Source organism: Meles meles, chromosome 21 (assembly GCF_922984935.1).
Source record: "Meles meles chromosome 21, mMelMel3.1 paternal haplotype, whole genome shotgun sequence".
Classification (NCBI taxonomy): domain Eukaryota; kingdom Metazoa; phylum Chordata; class Mammalia; order Carnivora; family Mustelidae; genus Meles; species Meles meles.
The window spans coordinates 20,903,802-20,922,748 of NC_060086.1; the positions used below are offsets into that span (position 1 = coordinate 20,903,802).

General features: G+C 58.9%; 1 protein-coding gene across 3 annotated transcripts; it reads left to right on the top strand.

The window, feature by feature from the left end:
* The first annotated feature begins 13 nt into the window (after positions 1-13).
* ATP2A1 (ATPase sarcoplasmic/endoplasmic reticulum Ca2+ transporting 1) lies at positions 14-18,883 on the top strand. Of its 3 annotated transcripts, XM_045994352.1 has the most exons (23): positions 14-4,162; positions 4,493-4,510; positions 4,918-5,000; positions 6,410-6,514; positions 7,202-7,340; positions 9,255-9,335; positions 10,200-10,285; positions 10,441-10,738; positions 10,855-11,021; positions 12,510-12,598; positions 12,875-12,977; positions 13,191-13,322; positions 14,900-15,022; positions 15,132-15,350; positions 16,053-16,388; positions 16,528-16,748; positions 16,851-17,053; positions 17,220-17,305; positions 17,398-17,531; positions 17,657-17,774; positions 17,938-18,055; positions 18,313-18,357; positions 18,747-18,883. In XM_045994352.1, exons 1-22 carry the CDS (start codon positions 4,045-4,047, stop codon positions 18,315-18,317), a joined length of 2,982 nt encoding a protein of 993 aa, XP_045850308.1. In that variant the 5' UTR covers positions 14-4,044; the 3' UTR covers positions 18,318-18,357; positions 18,747-18,883. The 3 variants fall into 3 exon arrangements, 2 of the variants coding, with proteins under 2 accessions (XP_045850308.1, XP_045850307.1); XM_045994351.1 differs by lacking the exon at positions 18,313-18,357 and having other exon boundaries at positions 18,747-18,880; XR_006816759.1 differs by lacking the exons at positions 17,657-17,774; positions 18,313-18,357 and having other exon boundaries at positions 18,747-18,769.
* Positions 18,884-18,947: the final 64 nt, after the last annotated feature.

The window sequence follows — 18,947 nt, forward strand, 5'->3', positions numbered from 1 at the left end:
GTCCCTGTCGCCCTCCAGCGCTGTGCTCTCAGCTCACGGCTCTCTTGTGGGCTGTGCTCTTGGTTGAGCGGTAAGTGCAGAGCCGAAGGAACAGTGCTTCCCAGGGTCTCCAGCCAAGTTCTCTTAATGGGACAGAGCAATGAGCAGCAGGATGGACCACCTCTAAGGCCCCTTCCTGCTCGGAATTCTTCAGTGAAGGCTTCCTGCTCTAGGCAGAAAGCAGGCAGAGAGAGACTGTGGGGCCAGGGCTGGGGTGCAGTGGCTGTGTTGGGAGAGATTGAATGCGGCAGCCACAGAGCCTGACTGCAGAGGGGCCCTAGGGCAGTCTGGCTGCCCCCCTTCTTGGGGCCAAGCTGGGAAGCTGGAGGGTAGATAACGGAGGATGCTGGCTTTCATGCCTGGCTTTTCCTCTGCTTTGCTGTTTGGCCTCAGCAAGGTGTTAACCTCTCTAGGCCTCAGTTGTCCTCATCTGTCAAGTGGGAAGTTTTATCTGGGTTGGCACTGCATACATGATTTGCTTGGCCTGTATAGTGTTTCCATTGGAATTTCACATAGAAGTTCAGATGACCGGCTCCTCCTGAAAATCCAAAGATCCAGCCTCACATGCTCCGCCTTCCACATTCCACATCTGCCCCATTCCCACTGGCCCACTGCACTCACATGACCTTCCCAGCCCCCGTGGGAATGAGTTTGCAACATCTCTCCCTCCTTGCAGCACCCCCGTTCAGCCCCGCCTCTGCTCTCTGAACTGACCTGCAGCCATACCCTCTTCCAGCAGAGGGCACCCTTGGGTTTCCCAGCTCTACAGGTGGTGGGTGCCCACAAGGAGGGGCCCGGTTCTGAAGGATCCCTTTTCCCTTGACCCTCCCCCTTTCTAACCCACTGCTGCCTCTCAGCTTCCTTCCTGTGCAGCATGGAGCCTATATTCTCGAGCCCCTCAGCCACTGTCCCCACCTCCAAGAGGCCCTAGCCACGCTTATGACCTTGCTATTCTGGGCCTTGCGTCCTGTTGGGAGATGGACAGGAGACAGCTGGGCTCACAGGCCACCCAGGCTGGGGGCTAGCTGGGGGAAGCCTGCTGGCTCTCCCAGTTTTATTTAATCTCGGGCTCCCCCAAACCATGATCTCAGGAGACTGGGGATAGAATTAGCCTTGCAAAGGAGGGGATGGTTTGGGGAGCTGGGTGCTGTGTTCTGGAAAAGGAGGTGGTGAGTGAAGGCTTTGGTGCCCCAGGGTAAGCAGGACCTGATCCCCTCCTAATCTAGCAGCAACTGGTGCTGTGAGGCTCCCCTTCCCCCTAAACCCTGCCAGCTTCAGGGACTTGCCTTCTGAAGGTGGGGGGGAGGGGACCAAGGAACACCCCCCACCCCAAGATTTGCATGTCTTGGCCAGAGAAGCTTAAGAGACTGTTTTGTTCTAAGCCTCTCTTTAAGGATGGTTGAGCTGAAGTTTGGGACCCGTCAGGGTCCAGCCAGGCTCTGTGTCCCTGTCCTTCAGAACCAGGCTTCTATTCCTAGCTTCAGCCCTCCTAGGAGGGGAGGAACACCTTCCAACTGTGGGCCTGGAGACCCCCGGGGAGGGATCCAAGAGAACCAGTGCCCTCCTCCATCCCAGTCCACACCCTCAGCCTCCCTGGTGGCCAGGCTTCTGCAGCTCCTGTGGGGTGGCTGTCCCTCTCTGGCTTCAGCTTCCCCTCTGGGAAGTTGGGAGGGGTCACCTTAAAGGGCCCCACTGGCAGCAGCTTCCTGTAAAGACTGCCTCCTGTCCTCAGCCTCCTGCTCTCAGCTCCCCTGGAGCCTGGATCCCTCCACTCTTCTCCCCCTTCTCCATGTTTGGGCATTCCTGCTCCTTTCAGTGCCCCTGTCAATCCTCCAGGTGGTGGCAGGGAGAAGGCAGAGAGCACCAAAAGGCTTGGCAGATGCTGAGTCTGACTCTGGCCTAAGAAGGTGGGTGCTGGGCCACATGGAGGTGCCTGTGGACGTGACCCCCATTATCTGAGCCCCCCTCCTCAGGTCACAGCTCAAGGGAGGGATTCCTGGGAACCATGAAAAGGAGGAGGGACGGAGCACCATGTCCTCAACTCACCCCAGAAGCTCCCCTCCCCCCCAAGTCTAGGCAGAGGAGGGGATAATTATGGGGGGGCTAAATCCTTAAGTGCCATCCACCCCTGCTGGCCTGGCCTGCCTGCTAGCCAAAAGTGAGGCTTCCCCTTCCTTCTCTCGCTGTCTCCCCGGCCATCATCTGCTTAGGAACCTGAGCACCAGTGGGGGAAGCAGCCCGGAGAACCCTTTCGGTGGCCCATACTCCTCTGATTGTCCATCTCAGGAAGCTGGAGGCCTAGAGGCAGGAAGGACTTGAGGCTCCCTCTTCCCCTCCCTGACCTTCCACTATTAACTCTCACTGAAACTCTCTCCTCTCTCTACCCTCCTTCCCTCCCCTGCCCCACAGCCCAGGCCACCCTCTGTCTGCTCCTCCAGCAGCTGCCCTGGTAGCAACCAAAAGACGCCCCCATCTAGGAGCAGGGATGGGGGTGGGGGGCTCAGAGCAGCTGCTTCGACAAGGAAGCTGACACCAGGGCCAGCCGCTCAGCAACAACTCATGGCTTTGCACCCAGCCCTGGGCCCCCACCCACCTGGCTGGGCAGGCCGGCTCCCTGCTGTCCCTTTCCCCACTGCTCCTCAGACTTCCCTCTGACCCTGGCGGCCCCGTCTCCGTCTCCCCAGCTCTGCTCTGTCCTTATTTCCCCCTAGACATGTCCCCATCAATCTGCCCCCTCCCCATTCCTTTGGTCTGGAGCCTCTGCTCGATCCAGCTTCCCAGCCCCCTTTCCTCGACACCCCTTCTTCCTCATGCTTCTTCCTGTGGGATATGCCCAGCACCTGAGCATGCAGCCTCTGAGCCTCCCTCCCCTGGAGGAGAAGAGTTCAGGGCCAGGGCAGAGTGTGGACTACATACCTTCTAGGATCTGCCATGTGAACCCCTTGAGTTAAAGAACACAGTGTGGAATGGGGAGACCCTCATTCCAGGACTTGGGGTGACTCCCGCCCCCATCCTGAAACATTGATCCCTCCCCCTCCATCATCAGCACATTCTGTAGCCTCTTGGATTACCTGGCTGCCTGGGTATCCTATTTTCTTGGGGAGGGGATTCCCTGCCAGGGATGAGTGGACCCCCCAAAGGCTACGTTTCCAGAGGCTGAGTTAAAGCGATGGAGAGGGGGGAGTTTGGGGGAGAGACAGGCAGTCCTGGCTTTGCTCACCAGGGCTTGGACACTAAATCCCTTGTTGATGGCTGCAGCAACCCCTCCCGAGGGTAGGGTTACCGTTTTCTGCCCTGTCCCCTTGACCCTCTCCCCTCCCTATTTCCCCTTGTCCCTCTAGAGCCATTTCCTTTGGCCCCCAAAGGATGTTGTCCTCCTCTCCCATCCCCTGAAGGTTGGAGTATCTGTTGCCCTTTCAGCAAACTGGGTGAGGAAGGAGACCGTGGCAATAGAAAGAGGTTGGGTGGGAGAGGAGGGAGTCAGGGAAGGAGAAAGGTGGAGGCCCGGGAGTACGAGGGGAAGAACTGCAGGGAGGACTTTGGAACAGGAAATTCGGTACAACTGAGGAAGTCCAGGCAACTGAGGGAGGGGTCAGCAAAACAGTCAGTGAAGTCTCTCCCTGCCCCCCCTTCCCTGGGGCTGGGGCCACCTTAGCTTCCCTCATGAGTGACATCTCAGGCTGCAGCCCCACTGTTCCCCCTCTGTCAGCAGAAATATCTTTCTTCTGACCCCTCCTGCCAGAGTCTTAGCCAGCCAATCCCTGATCTGGGCGGGGGGAGCCCGGCCCCCCCTACTCCCTCATAAGGACCAGCTGGGGGGTGGGGGGGTGGCCGGCTGCTGCAAGTGGGACGGGGGTCAGAGCTTCGTGGAAGGAAGAAAAACGTGGGGGGGGGGCAGGAGAGAAAAGGCAAACAGGCAGGTGGACACTGAGGAAGGCCCCCGAAGCGTGAGAACCACCCCCCAGAAGGAGCACACCGCCCCCTGGCCCCCAGGAAGGGAGCACAATGGAGGCTGCACACTCCAAGACCACCGAAGAATGTTTGGCCTATTTTGGGGTGAGCGAGACTACAGGCCTTAGCCCGGACCAAGTGAAGCGGCATCTGGAGAAATACGGCCCCAATGGTAAGTGTCCCTTGGAGGAGAGGCTGGTAACGCCCTCTTGCCCCCCACCCCACACACACTCACACACTTACACACACTGGAGTCTCTCCCTCCAGAGTACCTTAGGGAAGAGCTGGGCCATGGTCCAGTGACTTCAGGGGGTAAGAGGAGACTAACAAGACAGGGTCCCTGAGACTAGAGTTTTGGGAAGATTTATGGGATGACCTTGCTGAACCTCCGATGCCCTTTTGGTGGCCCGGTTCTCTTACCTTAGCTAGAATCCTGGATGTGGGGGACATCAGACTGAACCCCAAATGAATATGTCCTTTTCTTCTTTTTTCCCCTGGATAGAGCTCCCTGCTGAAGAAGGTAAGCTACTGGAATCCCTGAGCTCTGTTAATGACCGTCCCCCACCCCACAACCGTGCCCCACTCCCTTCTCCCCACCTTCTCCCTACTGACTCCTGGAGCAAATACCCTCCCCAGAGGTTAGAATCTGGTTAGGGACAGGAGTTTCCACGCACTTTCTCTATGAGGCCTCCAGCCCTTGAGCAACTAACTGCCCACCACCACTTTGAGGAGCCTGTGTCTGGACTCCTGGTGAGCTCCCTCAGTCCCCTCTCAGTACCAAGCAGCCTGCTCATCACCCCAGAACCTTCCTGCTCAGGCTGGAAGGCCACTCTCAGTCCCTGGATCCCAGCCTGCACTTTGAGTCCCAGCCAGTCATCCACCAGACCTTGACCCCGGGGGGCCGCCCTCCTCTGCCTCTTCCCCCAGGGAAGTCCCTGTGGGAGTTGGTGATAGAGCAGTTTGAAGACCTCCTGGTGCGGATCCTTCTTCTGGCCGCCTGCATTTCCTTCGTAAGTGTGGGCAGGCATCTGGGGGCCGGCCGGGGTGTGGGTCGGGGGTGTGAAGCATCCATGGGCGCGGGGGCTCCGGTTCCTCGGCTCCTCTGGTCCAAGCCCTCAGCATCCTCTTCCCCAGACCAGAACTGAGGGGGGTGGGGGAGGGGGTCGCTGATGCGCGTATGCCTTGGTCCTCCTCCACACCCCACAGGCAGGTTTTATTTTAAGCTTTAAGGGTGTTCTCAGCCAAAACACTGAAGCTAAGCCACCCCCGCAGCTTCAAGGGCTTCAAGGGCTCGGGTTACCCCCCAAGCGCCGGTCTCCCCAGCTCAGCTCAGGCTCGGACTCGGCTGAGCTCGGGCCACCACTACTCCCGGTATGCCCCGGGGCGCGCAGCCGCTCCACCAATCCCCGAGCCTCCTGGAGCCCCCGCCCCGCCCTCCTGACGCTGATTGGTCGCGGCAAAGACTCCCTCCCAGAGGCGGGAAAGAGCTGCTGGTGTGAGGGTTCCTCCAAGTGCGCCCGAAGCGCAGCCAGACCCCTCACCTGTCCCCGGGCTTCGCTGCCCACCGCCCATCAGGCCTAGAACTCCTGGGGGCCCCCTCCTCACCCATCCGGCCTGACCTTGCCCGCCCTCCCCCGGGGCCCCTCGCAGTCGCAGGGCTGCCACCTCTCTGGCCCCGGAGCTCCCACCCCTCCCCAGCACACACCACCCAGCAGCCTGCTTGCCTCCTGGAGTTTTTCCTTAACATCTTAGCCCCGACGGAAGACAAGACTGGGGGCAAAGAATTCCCCCTGTCCCCTGGTCTCCTTCATAGAGGCCCTGTGGGTCCCTGAGTACTAGCTGGCAGGGCCTCCCTTCTCCCTTCTCAGATTTGCTCCTTGACATTTGCCTGTGGCTGTTGCCTGGCAGTGGCAACAGCTGGGGTGGGGTGTGTACTGGAGGCCCCGTAACACTATCCCCCCTCCTGCTCCCTCATGAAATTGGAGCTTCCCTGCCTTGGGCTGTTGGGGAGGGCTGTAGGCCCCCCTCCCCCCTAGTGTCTGCAAGGACCGCAGGGTTTTCCCTGTGGAGTTCTGGCTCCCATGGGATGGATGTGGCTGTTGGGGGTCGTTGGTCTGTGTGTCCGGTGAGCTTTGCTTAGAGGCCAACAGCCTGGCCAGGGAAATCCAAAAACATTCCCAGTTAAACCCCGAGCTGTGCATGTCTACACCCTCCAGTTCCCGCTGCACGAGGGCAGTGGCAGCGCTCGTGTGAGTCTGCGCTTTGGAGCCTGTAGGAAGGACTTCAGACCAATGAGGGGCTGCAGTATCTCCGCGATGCCCAGCGCTGTCTGCTCCTGCGCACGTTCCTGTCCTCATTGCCCGTCTTTATGTGTTGGAGGGGCTTTATCACTATTAGTCTCCCTTCCCCTTCTCCGCAGGTGCTGGCCTGGTTCGAGGAAGGCGAAGAGACCATCACCGCCTTTGTGGAACCCTTTGTCATCCTCTTGATCCTCATTGCTAATGCCATCGTGGGGGTTTGGCAGGTTAGCCATGACCCCGCCTCACTCCTTCCCATCCTGACCCTAAACGGGTCAGCCTCCCTCCCAGTCTCCTCCTCCTCCGTCACTTCCTTTGGGAAGTGTTCTCTGTTCCTAATGCCCAGTTTGGAAAGAAGATGGAGTTCGGGGAAGAAACAGGAGACTGGTGTTCCCACTGTCACTAGCTGGCTCTGTAATCCAGGAAATTTCCTATCCCCTCTCAGCCTCAGTGTCCTCCCTCATAAAATGGGGCTAACCATCCTGCCCCTGGGTTGTGCTGAGATGGAAAAAGATGATGTTTGTGGAGTTACCAGCCCTGTATGCCTGGCACATAGTAGCAGGTCAATCAATGCCAGCCTGATTTTCCTTCTCATCCTTTATCACCCTCTACTCTTCCTGTTCCTTGATTTCTGATTTTCTTTGATTCTCTTTTTTTGTCTCCCCTGAACCGCCTTGCCTGTCTTAGGCCATAAATGACAGTTTCCTCAGCACGCATACCTACCCTCCTGCAGGGTTTGTCTACTCCCCGATGCCAGGAGCCAGGACTGTGTGACGGGCCCTTTCCTCTATCCTGTCCCTGTTTCCCCCAGGACTCTGGCCCCTGGCCGTCCTGATCCTCCCTGGCCAGTCCCCTCCCATTCCACAACCTTCCTCCCTTTGCTGACCCCCCTCTCCTCCACCCTGTCCTTCCAGGAGCGTAATGCAGAGAACGCCATCGAGGCCCTGAAGGAATATGAACCCGAGATGGGGAAAGTCTACCGGGCTGACCGCAAGTCAGTGCAAAGGATCAAGGCTCGGGACATTGTCCCCGGGGACATCGTGGAGGTGGCTGGTAAGTGATGGGAGTGAGTGGTCCAGGTAGGGAGGCCTTGACCTCGAGGCCAAGAGGATGTGTACAGGGAGGGTGGGGGCCCCGATTCTGCTGTCTGGGAGGTAGCCGGGATGGCGGAGCCTTTGCTTTTCCTTCTCAGACTCCTCAGGAGGTCACCCCAGGGCACCGTGGCCAGAGAAGCCCTCCCTGTCAGAGTCTCAGCAGGAACAGCCAGTCCTGTCCCTGACACTCCAGGCGGACCCCCTGCTCCCCCTCCTCTCACCCAGCACTTGCAAGCAACAGGTGGAGCCTAGTCCCTGCCAATGGCCCCGTCTCCACCCCCCTCCCGACGCCTGGCTTCTCTCTCCTTCCACCCACCCCCAAGCTTGGTCAGCTTTAAATCTTGACCTCTTGGTGCCCTTGAGGCCTCTTGAAGGGGAAGGAGTGAGGGTAGAAGGGAGGAGGGGGGCCGAAGTCTCAAGCCCCCAACCATGTAAGGGAAACTCAGGCCCTAGCAGGGAGCACGGGACCTGGGAGGAGGGGAGCTCAAGGAGGGGCCCCGCCTCTCCGGTGAGGGACACTTAATGCCTGACCGGGGAGGGGTGGGGGCCGGGTGGCTAAGATTACTGGGATTCTGCCCCCTTCAGCGGTTTTCATATTTGCCCTGTGCAGGCCTTCCCTCGTCTCCAGGCCCCTGGCAGAGGGAAAAGTATCTAGGCCCACTTGCCTCCACTAGACGCCCCAGTTGCCACCACGGGAGGCCTAGGGAGAGGGAGGGAGGGCGGGCTGAAGACCCCAGGGCACCATCACAGGCCCGTCCGGCCACAGTGACAGTTCAGAGTCAGCGCCATGAATGTCTATAAATATCGCCTGGGCTTGGGTGACAGGGTGTCCCGCCCAACTCCGTCTCCGACCTCCTCCCTCCTCCCTCCTCCGTCAGCTTCCTCTGGCACAGGAGGAGGAACCTTAGAAACAGGGCAAGGAAAGCGGCCCAATGAACCCCAGCCCCAGGTACCATCCATGGGATCGGGAGAGATGAGCAGAGGCCCTGGGAGGCCATTAGCCTCTACAAAGGCCCTGAAGTCTGGTGGGGGAGGCGGACGTCATCAGCCTTGTCAGCCTACCTGCAAGGTGGTTTCCTGGACTGACCCCTCCTGGGCATCTCCTGTGGCCTGCTCGGCTGTTCCTTCCCTCCTGCCAGTCTCCCCAGCTCACTCACCTCATCCACCATGGCTTCATGCCTTCCCTTGGGTGCGCAATCCAGGGCCTGGTGCGTTTCTGCTGGGCGGTCTCTGCCAGGCCCTGCGGGACCTCTCCCCACTGCCCCTGCAGCTTCTCCCTCTCCTCCTGCCCATCTCATCCTTCCTCTACCTCAAGAGGCTCTACCTCTTGTCCTGCTCCGCACAGATTTTTCTCCATTCTTGTACTTTCTCCTGTTTCTTCCTGTTCCCCTACCCCTGTCCCCGCCGTGACTCTGCGGCCTCCTCTCCCCTCTCAAATTGAGGTGTGTCTCTCAAATTCACCTGGTTTCTTTTAGTTTTTTTCTTGCCCTCCTCTCCCCGCCTTTCTCCCTCTTGCTTCCCTCTCTATTTTGCTGTCTCATTACACAACTGGATGGTTCCGAATCTTCCCTTTGGCGGCTCAGCGTAGCTGTTTATTGAGCATGTGCTATGTGCCATGCACTAGGCCCTCTCACGGGCTCACAGCTGAGGGAGGAGAGAAAAGAAACAGGGGCAGTTGGAATGAGTGTTGATGGGGGATGCTTGTTGGGGCTATGGGAGCCTATGCCAAAGGCCTGACTCAAGCCCGGGGAGGGTACCCGGCCCCAGTGACCTGAGGAACCAGGTGAGGTAGTCAGACAAAGATCGGGCTTTCCTTGGAAAGGAAGAAAACTCCTCTCTTGACTGACTTCACTCTCTTCTACTCTCTCCACAGTGGGGGACAAAGTCCCCGCGGATATCCGCATCCTGGCCATCAAATCTACTACGCTCCGGGTTGACCAGTCCATCCTGACAGGTCCGGTGGGCTGGGTGGGAGGATGCTTCAAGAGGGCGTGGGGAGACGATGGGGAGCTCAGGGGACACACAGGGATGAAGCTCCAGGTAGATGAAAGAGAACAGCCAGCCCCCTCCTGGCTCCCTGGCGCCCGTGACGTCAGCATGGCCCAACTTGGTTCACCATCATAAGCCTGAAACACAAGGGGTCATGGGAGAGGGCGGGACATTTGGGCTGCTCTCCAGATGGCCATTGACCCCGTCTTTCCACATGGACATTCAGATACCCAGAGAGCTGTCTTGTTGCCTCAAAACCACACCACCCCCCTCCTGCCCTGAGTGAGGAACCATAGATTCTAGAATAAGCTGGAGGGTCTGGATGCACTTAAAACCATAGCTGCTTCGGTTTCTTCACTGCGAGAGAGAAGGTGAAGAACCAGCGAGCCTTCCCTGTGGTCCAAGGAGGCAAGGCTGGGGAGTTCCCCTGGCCCCCTGCCCAGTGGCGACAGGAAGGCGTCTCCTTCCCTGGAAGGTGCTCTGTCGTTGACTGTGCCCCTTCCCATGAAAGAGCTTCTTTCACTTTCGCCAAGACCTGGTTCTGAAGTCTATGTATTATCGTCCCCATTTTAGAGAGAACAGAGGTTAAGTGATCCCAAATTATGCAGCTTATAAGTGGTCGAGCTGGGTCAAGTTCTTCTTACTCCAAGTGCGTTGGATTTTCCCTCCTGCCTCCACTGGCTTTGGCCAGAGTTCAGCTTCCTCCAGAACGGTTGCTTGGTCCTTACCAGGCCCTGTCCTACCAAGCAGGGCCAGAGTTAGGCACAGGAAGGATGGGAGGAGGGAGGCCATGATGTCATCTGAAAACCTCTTGGCTCCTTCTCGGCAGGCGAGTCCGTATCTGTCATCAAGCACACAGACCCTGTTCCTGACCCCCGAGCTGTCAACCAGGATAAGAAGAACATGCTTTTCTCGGTGAGCCATGCCAAGCCAACTGTCATGCGCTTGAGCCAGAGGCCCCTGTGCGGGAGAGACATGGCTGTGCGAGGCGAGATGAGGACCGCTGCTGGGAGGGTGCAGGGGGAGGGTCGCCTCTCGCCTGACTGCTCGCCTCTCGGCCGCCCTCCCAGGGTACCAACATTGCCGCTGGCAAGGCCTTAGGCATCGTGGCCGCCACGGGTGTAAGCACCGAGATTGGGAAGATCCGTGACCAAATGGCCGCCACGGAGCAGGACAAGACCCCCCTGCAGCAGAAGCTGGATGAGTTTGGGGAGCAGCTCTCCAAGGTCATCTCCCTCATCTGTGTGGCCGTCTGGCTCATCAACATTGGCCATTTCAACGATCCTGTCCACGGGGGCTCCTGGTTCCGGGGAGCCATCTACTACTTTAAGATCGCCGTGGCCCTGGCTGTGGCTGCGATCCCAGAAGGTGTGGCAGGCTCTCTTTCTCCTCCCGTGGGCTGATCGAATCTGCAGAGGCCCCCTTTCCAAGTAGGGTAACATTCGCTGGCTCCAGGCCTCACGTCCTCCCCTTCCTCCCCACAGGCCTTCCTGCAGTCATCACCACCTGCCTGGCCCTGGGCACCCGGCGGATGGCAAAGAAGAACGCCATTGTGAGGAGCCTGCCCTCTGTAGAGACTCTGGGCTGCACCTCCGTCATCTGTTCTGACAAGACGGGCACCCTCACCACCAACCAGATGTCTGTGTGCAAGGTCAGGGAAGGGTGGGGGTCTCCCACTCCCAAGATGGCCTTTGGGGTGACAGAAGCCCTCCAACGATGGGGTCAGCCCTTCATCCCTGGCAGCTTCTCCCCCGGCCAGGGAAGGAAATGCGCAGAGGGACAGTGTAGATCGCCACCCTTCTGGCCATGAAAAGGACGAGCGAGGGCCCTTCTGGCTTCCCCTGCCCCCGGACTAGTCTTCCGTGGCAGGGCCTGGGTGGCCCCGGGCACACTGATCTTGAATAGCATTTCCTAAACCGGGGCACTTAACCCCTTTGGCAGTCTGGATCTCCTCTCAGGATGGTGGTTTAAATGTATAAAATAAAACACACAGGGCTCTTGTTTAAAAAACACACTGGACTCTGGAGGAAACCCGCGACTGAAACACGGTCACCCAAATGCCTTACAAGCACACTGGCGACGCGTTTGCGCTTCTGCTTTGGGACAGATGCGTGCGAGGCAGACCCAGCAGTGGGTGCCCAAGCAGTCATGAGCCTGCCGGCTATTTTGAGGGCTCTGAGTGCGATCTGATGGGGGAAGGAGCTGTGGGCCTGTTGCTGGCAGTCGAAGGCGTTGCTAATATCGATGTGGTCTGCTGCCTGCGTTCGTGACTGAGAGGAAATGCTCAATGTCAGAGAGAAAATAAGAGTTGTCATTTTTCCCCCCAAGTTTCCAGACGTTTTGGCAGGGGGATTGAGGTTGGGGGGGATCATTCAGGGACCCCAGGCAAAGAACCCCTGCTGTAAACTGAGTTCAGTGAAACAGTGCGACCAGCATCAGTTGCCGTTCTGAGACTCAAGGGCTGGCGGTCAGAGAGGGCGAGAAGGGCTGTACTGTGTGCTCCCTGGGGAGACCCCCGTGCTTGCTTGCACTTGAAAGCCTCAGAGCAGGCTGACCATCGGCGGGGGGGTGCCCCTTCATTTAAGCCAGGGTTTTGTACACTTACTTGACCACAGAACTTTTGTCTGTCGGAGCCCTTCTGAAGCCCCATCCCTCCCCTGCTGGGTGTAGTTCCGGGTGGGCGGCTCCTCTCCGGGACCTTCCAAAGCCCAGGCTTCCAAGCCAGACCACAGGCTCCTGCCCTGTTCCCTAAACATGAGTTGATGGCCCTCATTTGAAAGTCAAGAGATTGCACAGGAAAATAACCTGGATTTCTGGCTCTTTCTGCAAAACGGGAAAATGTGACCATGAGCGGCTGGAGCGACAGCTGGGCCGCAGGCTCTCCTGCACCTCGCCACGCATGCCTCCTTTCACTGACTCGTCCAAGGGGGCCTCCAGGGTGGCCTGCAGAAACTAGGGACTTTTATTCGGGGGCCACAAGCACCGAACATGGAGGATGATGGCAAGGGATTGGCAGGAGGCTCTCTTCGTTTCTGGGGGCGGCTGGGAGAGAGATGGGGCACCTGCCTCCCCTTGATGTCGACTGCCTTTGGGGATGCTGAGAGCAGGACATCTGTGCCCATGGCCCCTCTCCCCGCAGATGTTTATCATCGACAAGGTGGACGGAAACATCTGTGTCCTGAACGAGTTCTCCATCACTGGTTCCACTTATGCTCCAGAAGGAGAGGTGTAAGTTCCCTGAAGTCCTCCCCTTGGCTCCTCGTGCCCCCCGCAGACACCTCCCCACCCCCCACTTCTCTCCCGCGGGCCTCCCTCTAGTTTTATCTTCCTTTCTCTCTCCTCTTCCTTCCCTGACCTTGTTCTCTCTCCCGCCTGATTGAGCTCCACATCGGTGGCCATGTCCCCAACTGTCCCTCGCCACTTTCCCCATGTTCTCTCTGCATCTCGGTCCCTATTCTCCTCTACCTGTCTCTTTTCCTTCCTTCCTCCCCGCCCTGCTGCCAGCTTGAAGAATGATAAGCCCGTCCGCTCAGGGCAGTATGATGGGCTGGTGGAGCTGGCCACCATCTGTGCCCTCTGCAATGACTCCGCCTTGGACTTCAATGAGGTAACCCCTCCTTTCCTGACACAGCCCCCTTCCAACCGGCCGAGGCGGGGCCTCCTCGCCAGACAGCGTGGGAAGGGGACGCTTTGTACCGAGGCCTCTCCTGGGTGGGAAGGGGGGGGAGTGGCCGGCCCCCTTCCCGTTCTAGGAGGAAGATGGGAGCAAGGGGCTGGCTGTGCCCATCACTTACTTCTTCTTCCTCCTCTGTCCTCTCAGACCAAAGGTGTTTACGAGAAGGTGGGCGAGGCCACCGAGACGGCGCTCACCACCCTGGTGGAGAAGATGAATGTATTCAACACTGATGTGAGAAGCCTCTCAAAGGTGGAGAGGGCCAATGCCTGCAACTCGGTGAGCCTGGGTGCTCCCTCCCATGGGGTCCTTCTTCGTCCCGGGTCACACAGGCTAGGACCCGGGGAACCTTGGGGGGCAGAGGCCGCCAGTCTGGCTGGGCAGGGCTCTGTGCCCCATGCCAGGACCCTAGTCAGTATGGGCAGCTGGCCTCAGCTGTTCTTGGCCAGGCCGACTTTGGGTAGGCCTTCCTGCCCCTGGACCGATGCACCCTCGCCGCCATCTCGCGACAGTCCCCCTTGATGATATTGCCTCCTGATGTGTCCCTGGCTGGAGGGAAGGCATTGGGCACAGGCCATGGCCACCCATCGTGGTGCTTCCCTTGTCTGGATGAACAAACCCCACTCTCTTCCTCTCTAAGACTTTGCTATTAATGTTTCTTCAACGTGTATGTTGTGCTCCTCTTGCACATTGTGTTCTCCACATTGCTCATTCTTTTGTTTTCTCTTTTTTGTATATACAAGATGCTCGTTGCTGCTTTTTTTTTTTTAAGGTTTTATTTATTTATTTGACATACAGAGATCACAAGTAGGCAGAGAGGCAGAGAGAGAGGAGGAAGCAGGCTCCCCGCTGAGCAGAGAGCCCAAGGCAGGGCTCGATCCCAGGGTCCCGGGATCATGACCTGAGCCAAAGGCAGAGGCTTTAACCCACTGAGCTACCCAGGCGCCCCAAGTTGCTGCTTTACTTAATAGGATAAGAATAATGAAAACAAATAAATATCTCTCAGTAGAGAGGGTGTGAGAAATTTACAAATGCTAATATAAACATCACCTTATCTCTTATTGTTACTTTTACACTTGTTTTCTTTTTTTTTTTTTTTAAGATTTTTTAATTTATTTATTTGACAGAGAGAGAGATCACAAGTAGGCAGATAGGCAGGCAGAGAGAGAGGAGGAAGCAGGCTCCCCGCGGAGCAGAGAGCCCGACGCAGGGCTCGATCCCAGGACCCTGAGATCATGACCTGAGCCGAAGGCAGCGGCTTAATCCACTGAGCCACCCAGGCGCCCCACACTTGTTTTCTCTTGAAGTCTCTATGATGCATTGGGTGGAAAAGGGCTCGTGTTCAATTTTGTGGCACGTTTGTTACTACATGCCAGGCACTGGGTCTATATTGTCCAGTAGCACGTCCCTAGGAGCCCACATGTAGTTGTTGCAATTTAAATTAATTAAGATGAGATAAAAGTAAAAACTCACCTCTTCGGCTGCACCAGACACATTTTTCCATGCTGAATAACCGTGCTCAGTGGCATCATATTGGATGGTTCTGATTACAGAACATTCCCATCACAACTGAAAGTTCTAGATGGTGCCATACTGTGCCATCCTGTTTCAGTTGTGCTTTGAACTGGACACTGTAAGAAAGCCACAGCACCGGTCTTGAAGTTCTCTCCGTTTGTGCTATAGGTACCAGACTGAGCTCCATTCTAAGACTCGGCTTATGGTCTGCTCTGACCTCCAGATCCTTTTTGACTATGTTTTACAGCATCTGGGACTCTGCCCTTCTGTGATGCAGCATCATCATTCTTATCCCACCAGTCTCATGTCTGGCCTCTCCCTCTCTGTCTCCTCTTTCCCAGGTGATCCGCCAGCTAATGAAGAAGGAATTCACCTTGGAGTTCTCTCGGGACAGGAAGTCCATGTCTGTCTACTGCTCCCCGGCCAAATCCCGGGCTGCCGTGGGCAACAAGATGTTTGTTAAGGTCAGAAATCAGAAATCTTCTTCCCAGTCCTGGAGCCCTCTCCTATCCCTGCCCTCCATCACTGTGCCCTGGAAGAAAGGGGTCCCTGAAACCTCGCCTGGTCTCCTAGGGTGCCCCTGAGGGGGTCATTGACCGCTGTAACTACGTGCGAGTTGGCACCACCCGGGTGCCCATGACGGGGCCGGTGAAGGACAAGATCTTGTCAGTGATCAAGGAGTGGGGCACTGGCCGGGACACGCTGCGCTGCCTGGCCCTGGCTACCCGAGACAGCCCCCCCAAGCGAGAAGAGATGATCCTGGATGACTCTGCCAGGTTCATGGAATATGAGGTGAGTGGACGGAAGCCCCCCTCGCCCCAGAGTCGTCTGCCTCCCCTGGTTCTGCCCACATGGTGTCCTGCTGCCTCACGGGCCCTAGAGTCACAGGGAAGAACCTAGAATCTGGAAGGACCGTAGGAACCATCTAGTGAGTCCAGGGCTGCTCTGCTGGTGGCCGTGAACCTGTCCCAGATGAGGCGAGGCCCTTGCCTCCAGACCAGAGACCCATGTGGTCCCTGGGCATCCTCAGTTCTGCCCCATGTTTCCCTGATACGATATTCCCAATCCAAGAGCGGGGCTGGACCTGCACTCTGGTACATGGGCGTTACCTTGCTGCAGACCGGCTCTCCGAAGGGCACCCAAGTCCATTCCTTCGTTTTCTTGTTGGGACCCAGTGGCCCTGCAGGTAGCCTGGATTTGCTTAGGCCTTTAGACCCAGTGAGGGGCCCCTCCAAAAGCAGAAACCACTGCCCTAACTCCCGGTTCTAGCTCTTTTCTTGAACTATCCACGGGCGGCCACCTCTGCTGGGCCGGGCAGTGCCACATCCCCAGGCACACATGTGAGCAAGGGACATCTCTCACCCCTGGGCTTACGAGGCCCCACTGAGATTTGCACGCCCGGCCCCATCTCCACCATCCCTCCGGCCCCCCGGCTTCCTCCCTGGCTCATTTCCCGAGTTGCGCTGACCCTATTGCTCTCTGGCGTCTCCCCAGACGGACCTGACGTTCGTCGGCGTGGTGGGCATGCTGGACCCACCCCGCAAGGAGGTCACAGGCTCTATTCAGCTGTGCCGGGACGCCGGAATCCGAGTCATCATGATCACCGGGGACAACAAGGGCACAGCCATTGCCATCTGCCGCCGAATCGGCATCTTCGGGGAGAACGAAGAGGTGGCTGACCGAGCCTACACTGGCCGGGAGTTCGACGACCTGCCCCTGGCCGAGCAGCGGGAGGCCTGCCGCCGTGCCTGCTGCTTCGCCCGCGTGGAGCCGTCCCACAAGTCGAAGATCGTGGAGTTTTTGCAGTCCTACGATGAGATCACAGCCATGGTGAGGGGACGGTGGGGCTGTACTGCTGGGGGGCACGTTGGGGGGCACCCTGGGGACCTGAGCAGCACGAGGGAGGTTCAGCCCACCTGGAAGGGCTATGTGCAAGGGTTTGCGTCCCACCTTCTCGTTCTGCCCTCAGACAGGTGATGGGGTCAACGACGCACCTGCCCTGAAGAAGGCCGAGATCGGCATCGCCATGGGATCTGGCACTGCCGTGGCCAAGACGGCGTCCGAGATGGTGCTGGCCGACGACAACTTCTCCACCATCGTGGCCGCGGTGGAGGAGGGCCGTGCCATCTACAACAACATGAAGCAGTTTATTCGCTATCTCATTTCCTCCAACGTGGGCGAGGTGGTCTGGTGAGTGGCCAGGGCGGGAGGCTGGCCCTGGGGGCCGGTGGGGGGGGGTGCTGCCCATGGGTCAGGAGGCAGGACAGACACGTGACCGCCTCCTTCTGGCAGCATCTTCCTGACGGCCGCCTTGGGGCTGCCGGAGGCCCTGATCCCCGTGCAGCTGCTGTGGGTGAACTTGGTGACCGACGGGCTCCCGGCCACAGCCCTGGGCTTCAACCCACCAGACCTGGACATCATGGACCGGCCCCCCCGGAGCCCCAAGGAGCCCCTCATCAGTGGCTGGCTCTTCTTCCGCTACATGGCGATAGGGGGTGAGCAGGATGGATCGAGGACCCCCTAGTCCTTCCCAACCCTTGGGACTAACCCCCAGGGTGGCACACCCAGTCCCCTAGCATGGCCACCAGTGGGCCCTCTTCCCTCTTGACACCTCCCGTCTCCCCAGCCGTGACCCCAACTCCCATCTTCTGTCTACCGCAGGCTACGTGGGTGCAGCCACCGTGGGAGCGGCCGCCTGGTGGTTCCTGTATGCAGATGACGGGCCTCACGTCACCTACAGCCAGCTGGTAGGGAGGACAGAGGAGGGAGGACGGTGGGGAGCAGGAGGGAGGCGTGGAGGCGCCTGTGGGATCCCAGCTCCTCACCCCTCCCCCTGCAGACTCACTTCATGCAATGCAACGAGGAAAACCCTGACTTTGAGGGCCTGGACTGTGAGGTCTTTGAGGCCCCCGAGCCCATGACCATGGCCCTGTCCGTGCTGGTTACCATCGAGATGTGCAACGCTCTCAACAGGTGAGGGCAGCACGCCTGCCCCTGCCACTTTCTGGAGGCCGCTGTGTCCTCCCCCTTCCTCTCTGTGCTCACTACTGCTTTCTACTGTCCCTCACCCCGGGCTCCACTCGGCCTCCCCTTCGCAGCCTGTCTGAGAACCAGTCCCTCCTGCGGATGCCCCCCTGGGTGAACATCTGGCTGGTGGGCTCCATCTGCCTCTCCATGTCCCTCCACTTCCTCATCCTCTACGTAGACCCTCTGCCGGTGAGCCCTCTGGGGCCGGGACCCACCATTCTGTGCCCCTCCGGGAGCCTCCGCGGGCTGGGGCGCAGAGGAAGGAGGGAGCCAGGCTGGGGTGGTCTGGGGCTCCTGCCCGGCCCCTCCTGAGAGGGACACCGGTCCTCACCACTTCCACCCGTCCTCCCAGATGATCTTCAAGCTCCGGGCCCTGGACCTCACCCAGTGGCTCATGGTCCTGAAGATCTCATTTCCAGTCATTGTGCTCGATGAGCTCCTCAAGTTCATTGCTCGGAACTACCTGGAGGGTAAGCCCCAGCCCTCCTCCAAGCCCTGTTTGCCCCCATCCCCCCATAAGCCCTCCCTCCCTCTGTGCTGCGAAGGCGCCTGCCCCCTCCTTCCTTTTCAGCGGGGTGCCCTGGCCCCCCGAGAGGACCGGCGTCCCTTCCCTGAGCCCCCATGCCTCTGTGCCTGGGCAGGCGCCCGCAGCCTCCTCAGCCCTCTTGGCCCTCCACGGCTGCCTCCACCCTTCGTAACTCTGTGTCTCTGTCCTCTCTGGCCATAGGATAACCCGTTTCCCCTTCCTCCATCTCTTTGAACCGTGTCACAGGTATCGCCCTCTTCTCGCCCTCGCCCCAGCTGCTGTGCCCGCCCCCATGCACTCCCCTCTCCCCCTCGGTGGCACCCGAGGTCACTAGCGCTCGCTGTTCTGTTCCCCCGCTGCCACGGCCCAAGCTTCCTGGCGGGGCGGGCCGCTGTCCTGACTCTGGGTCCGCTCAGCGGCCGCGGGGCTGCGCTGCGCTGGGCGCCGGGCTGTCCGCTGCAGGGGCTGCAGGGCTGGGGAGGGGCGGGGCCGGGACGCAGGTGAGTCTGGGAGTGGGGGGGCCTGCACTGACCCTCCAGGTGAGTGTGCGGGCGTGGAGGGGCCGGAGAGCCCAGGAGGGACTCTTCCTCTCCCCTCCTGCCCTCCTGGCCTCATTCTTCCCTTTCTCCTTCCAGATCCCGAAGATGAAAGAAGGAAGTAACCAGTCCTTCTGCCCCTTCTTCCCCGCCCCGATAGTGACACATCTTCAGCCAGAGCTGTGGCACAGACTCCCACGTCCCCTCCACCCCCCGACATTTTTCTGTTTATAAACACGAGGGTCCCTCTCCCTCCTCCACCCTCTTCCACAGCCCATCTTCCCTTCTGCTCTTGAAAAA

Bases quoted from the DNA above. Each gene is read 5' to 3' on its own strand.
- ATP2A1 (XM_045994351.1), top strand. From the start codon at position 4,045: ATGGAGGCTGCACACTCCAAGACCACCGAAGAATGTTTGGCCTATTTT. The intron at 6,515-7,201 runs GTTAGCCATGAC...CTGTCCTTCCAG, and splicing joins CCATCGTGGGGGTTTGGCAG to GAGCGTAATGCAGAGAACGC. The intron at 7,341-9,254 runs GTAAGTGATGGG...CTCTCTCCACAG, and splicing joins GGACATCGTGGAGGTGGCTG to TGGGGGACAAAGTCCCCGCG.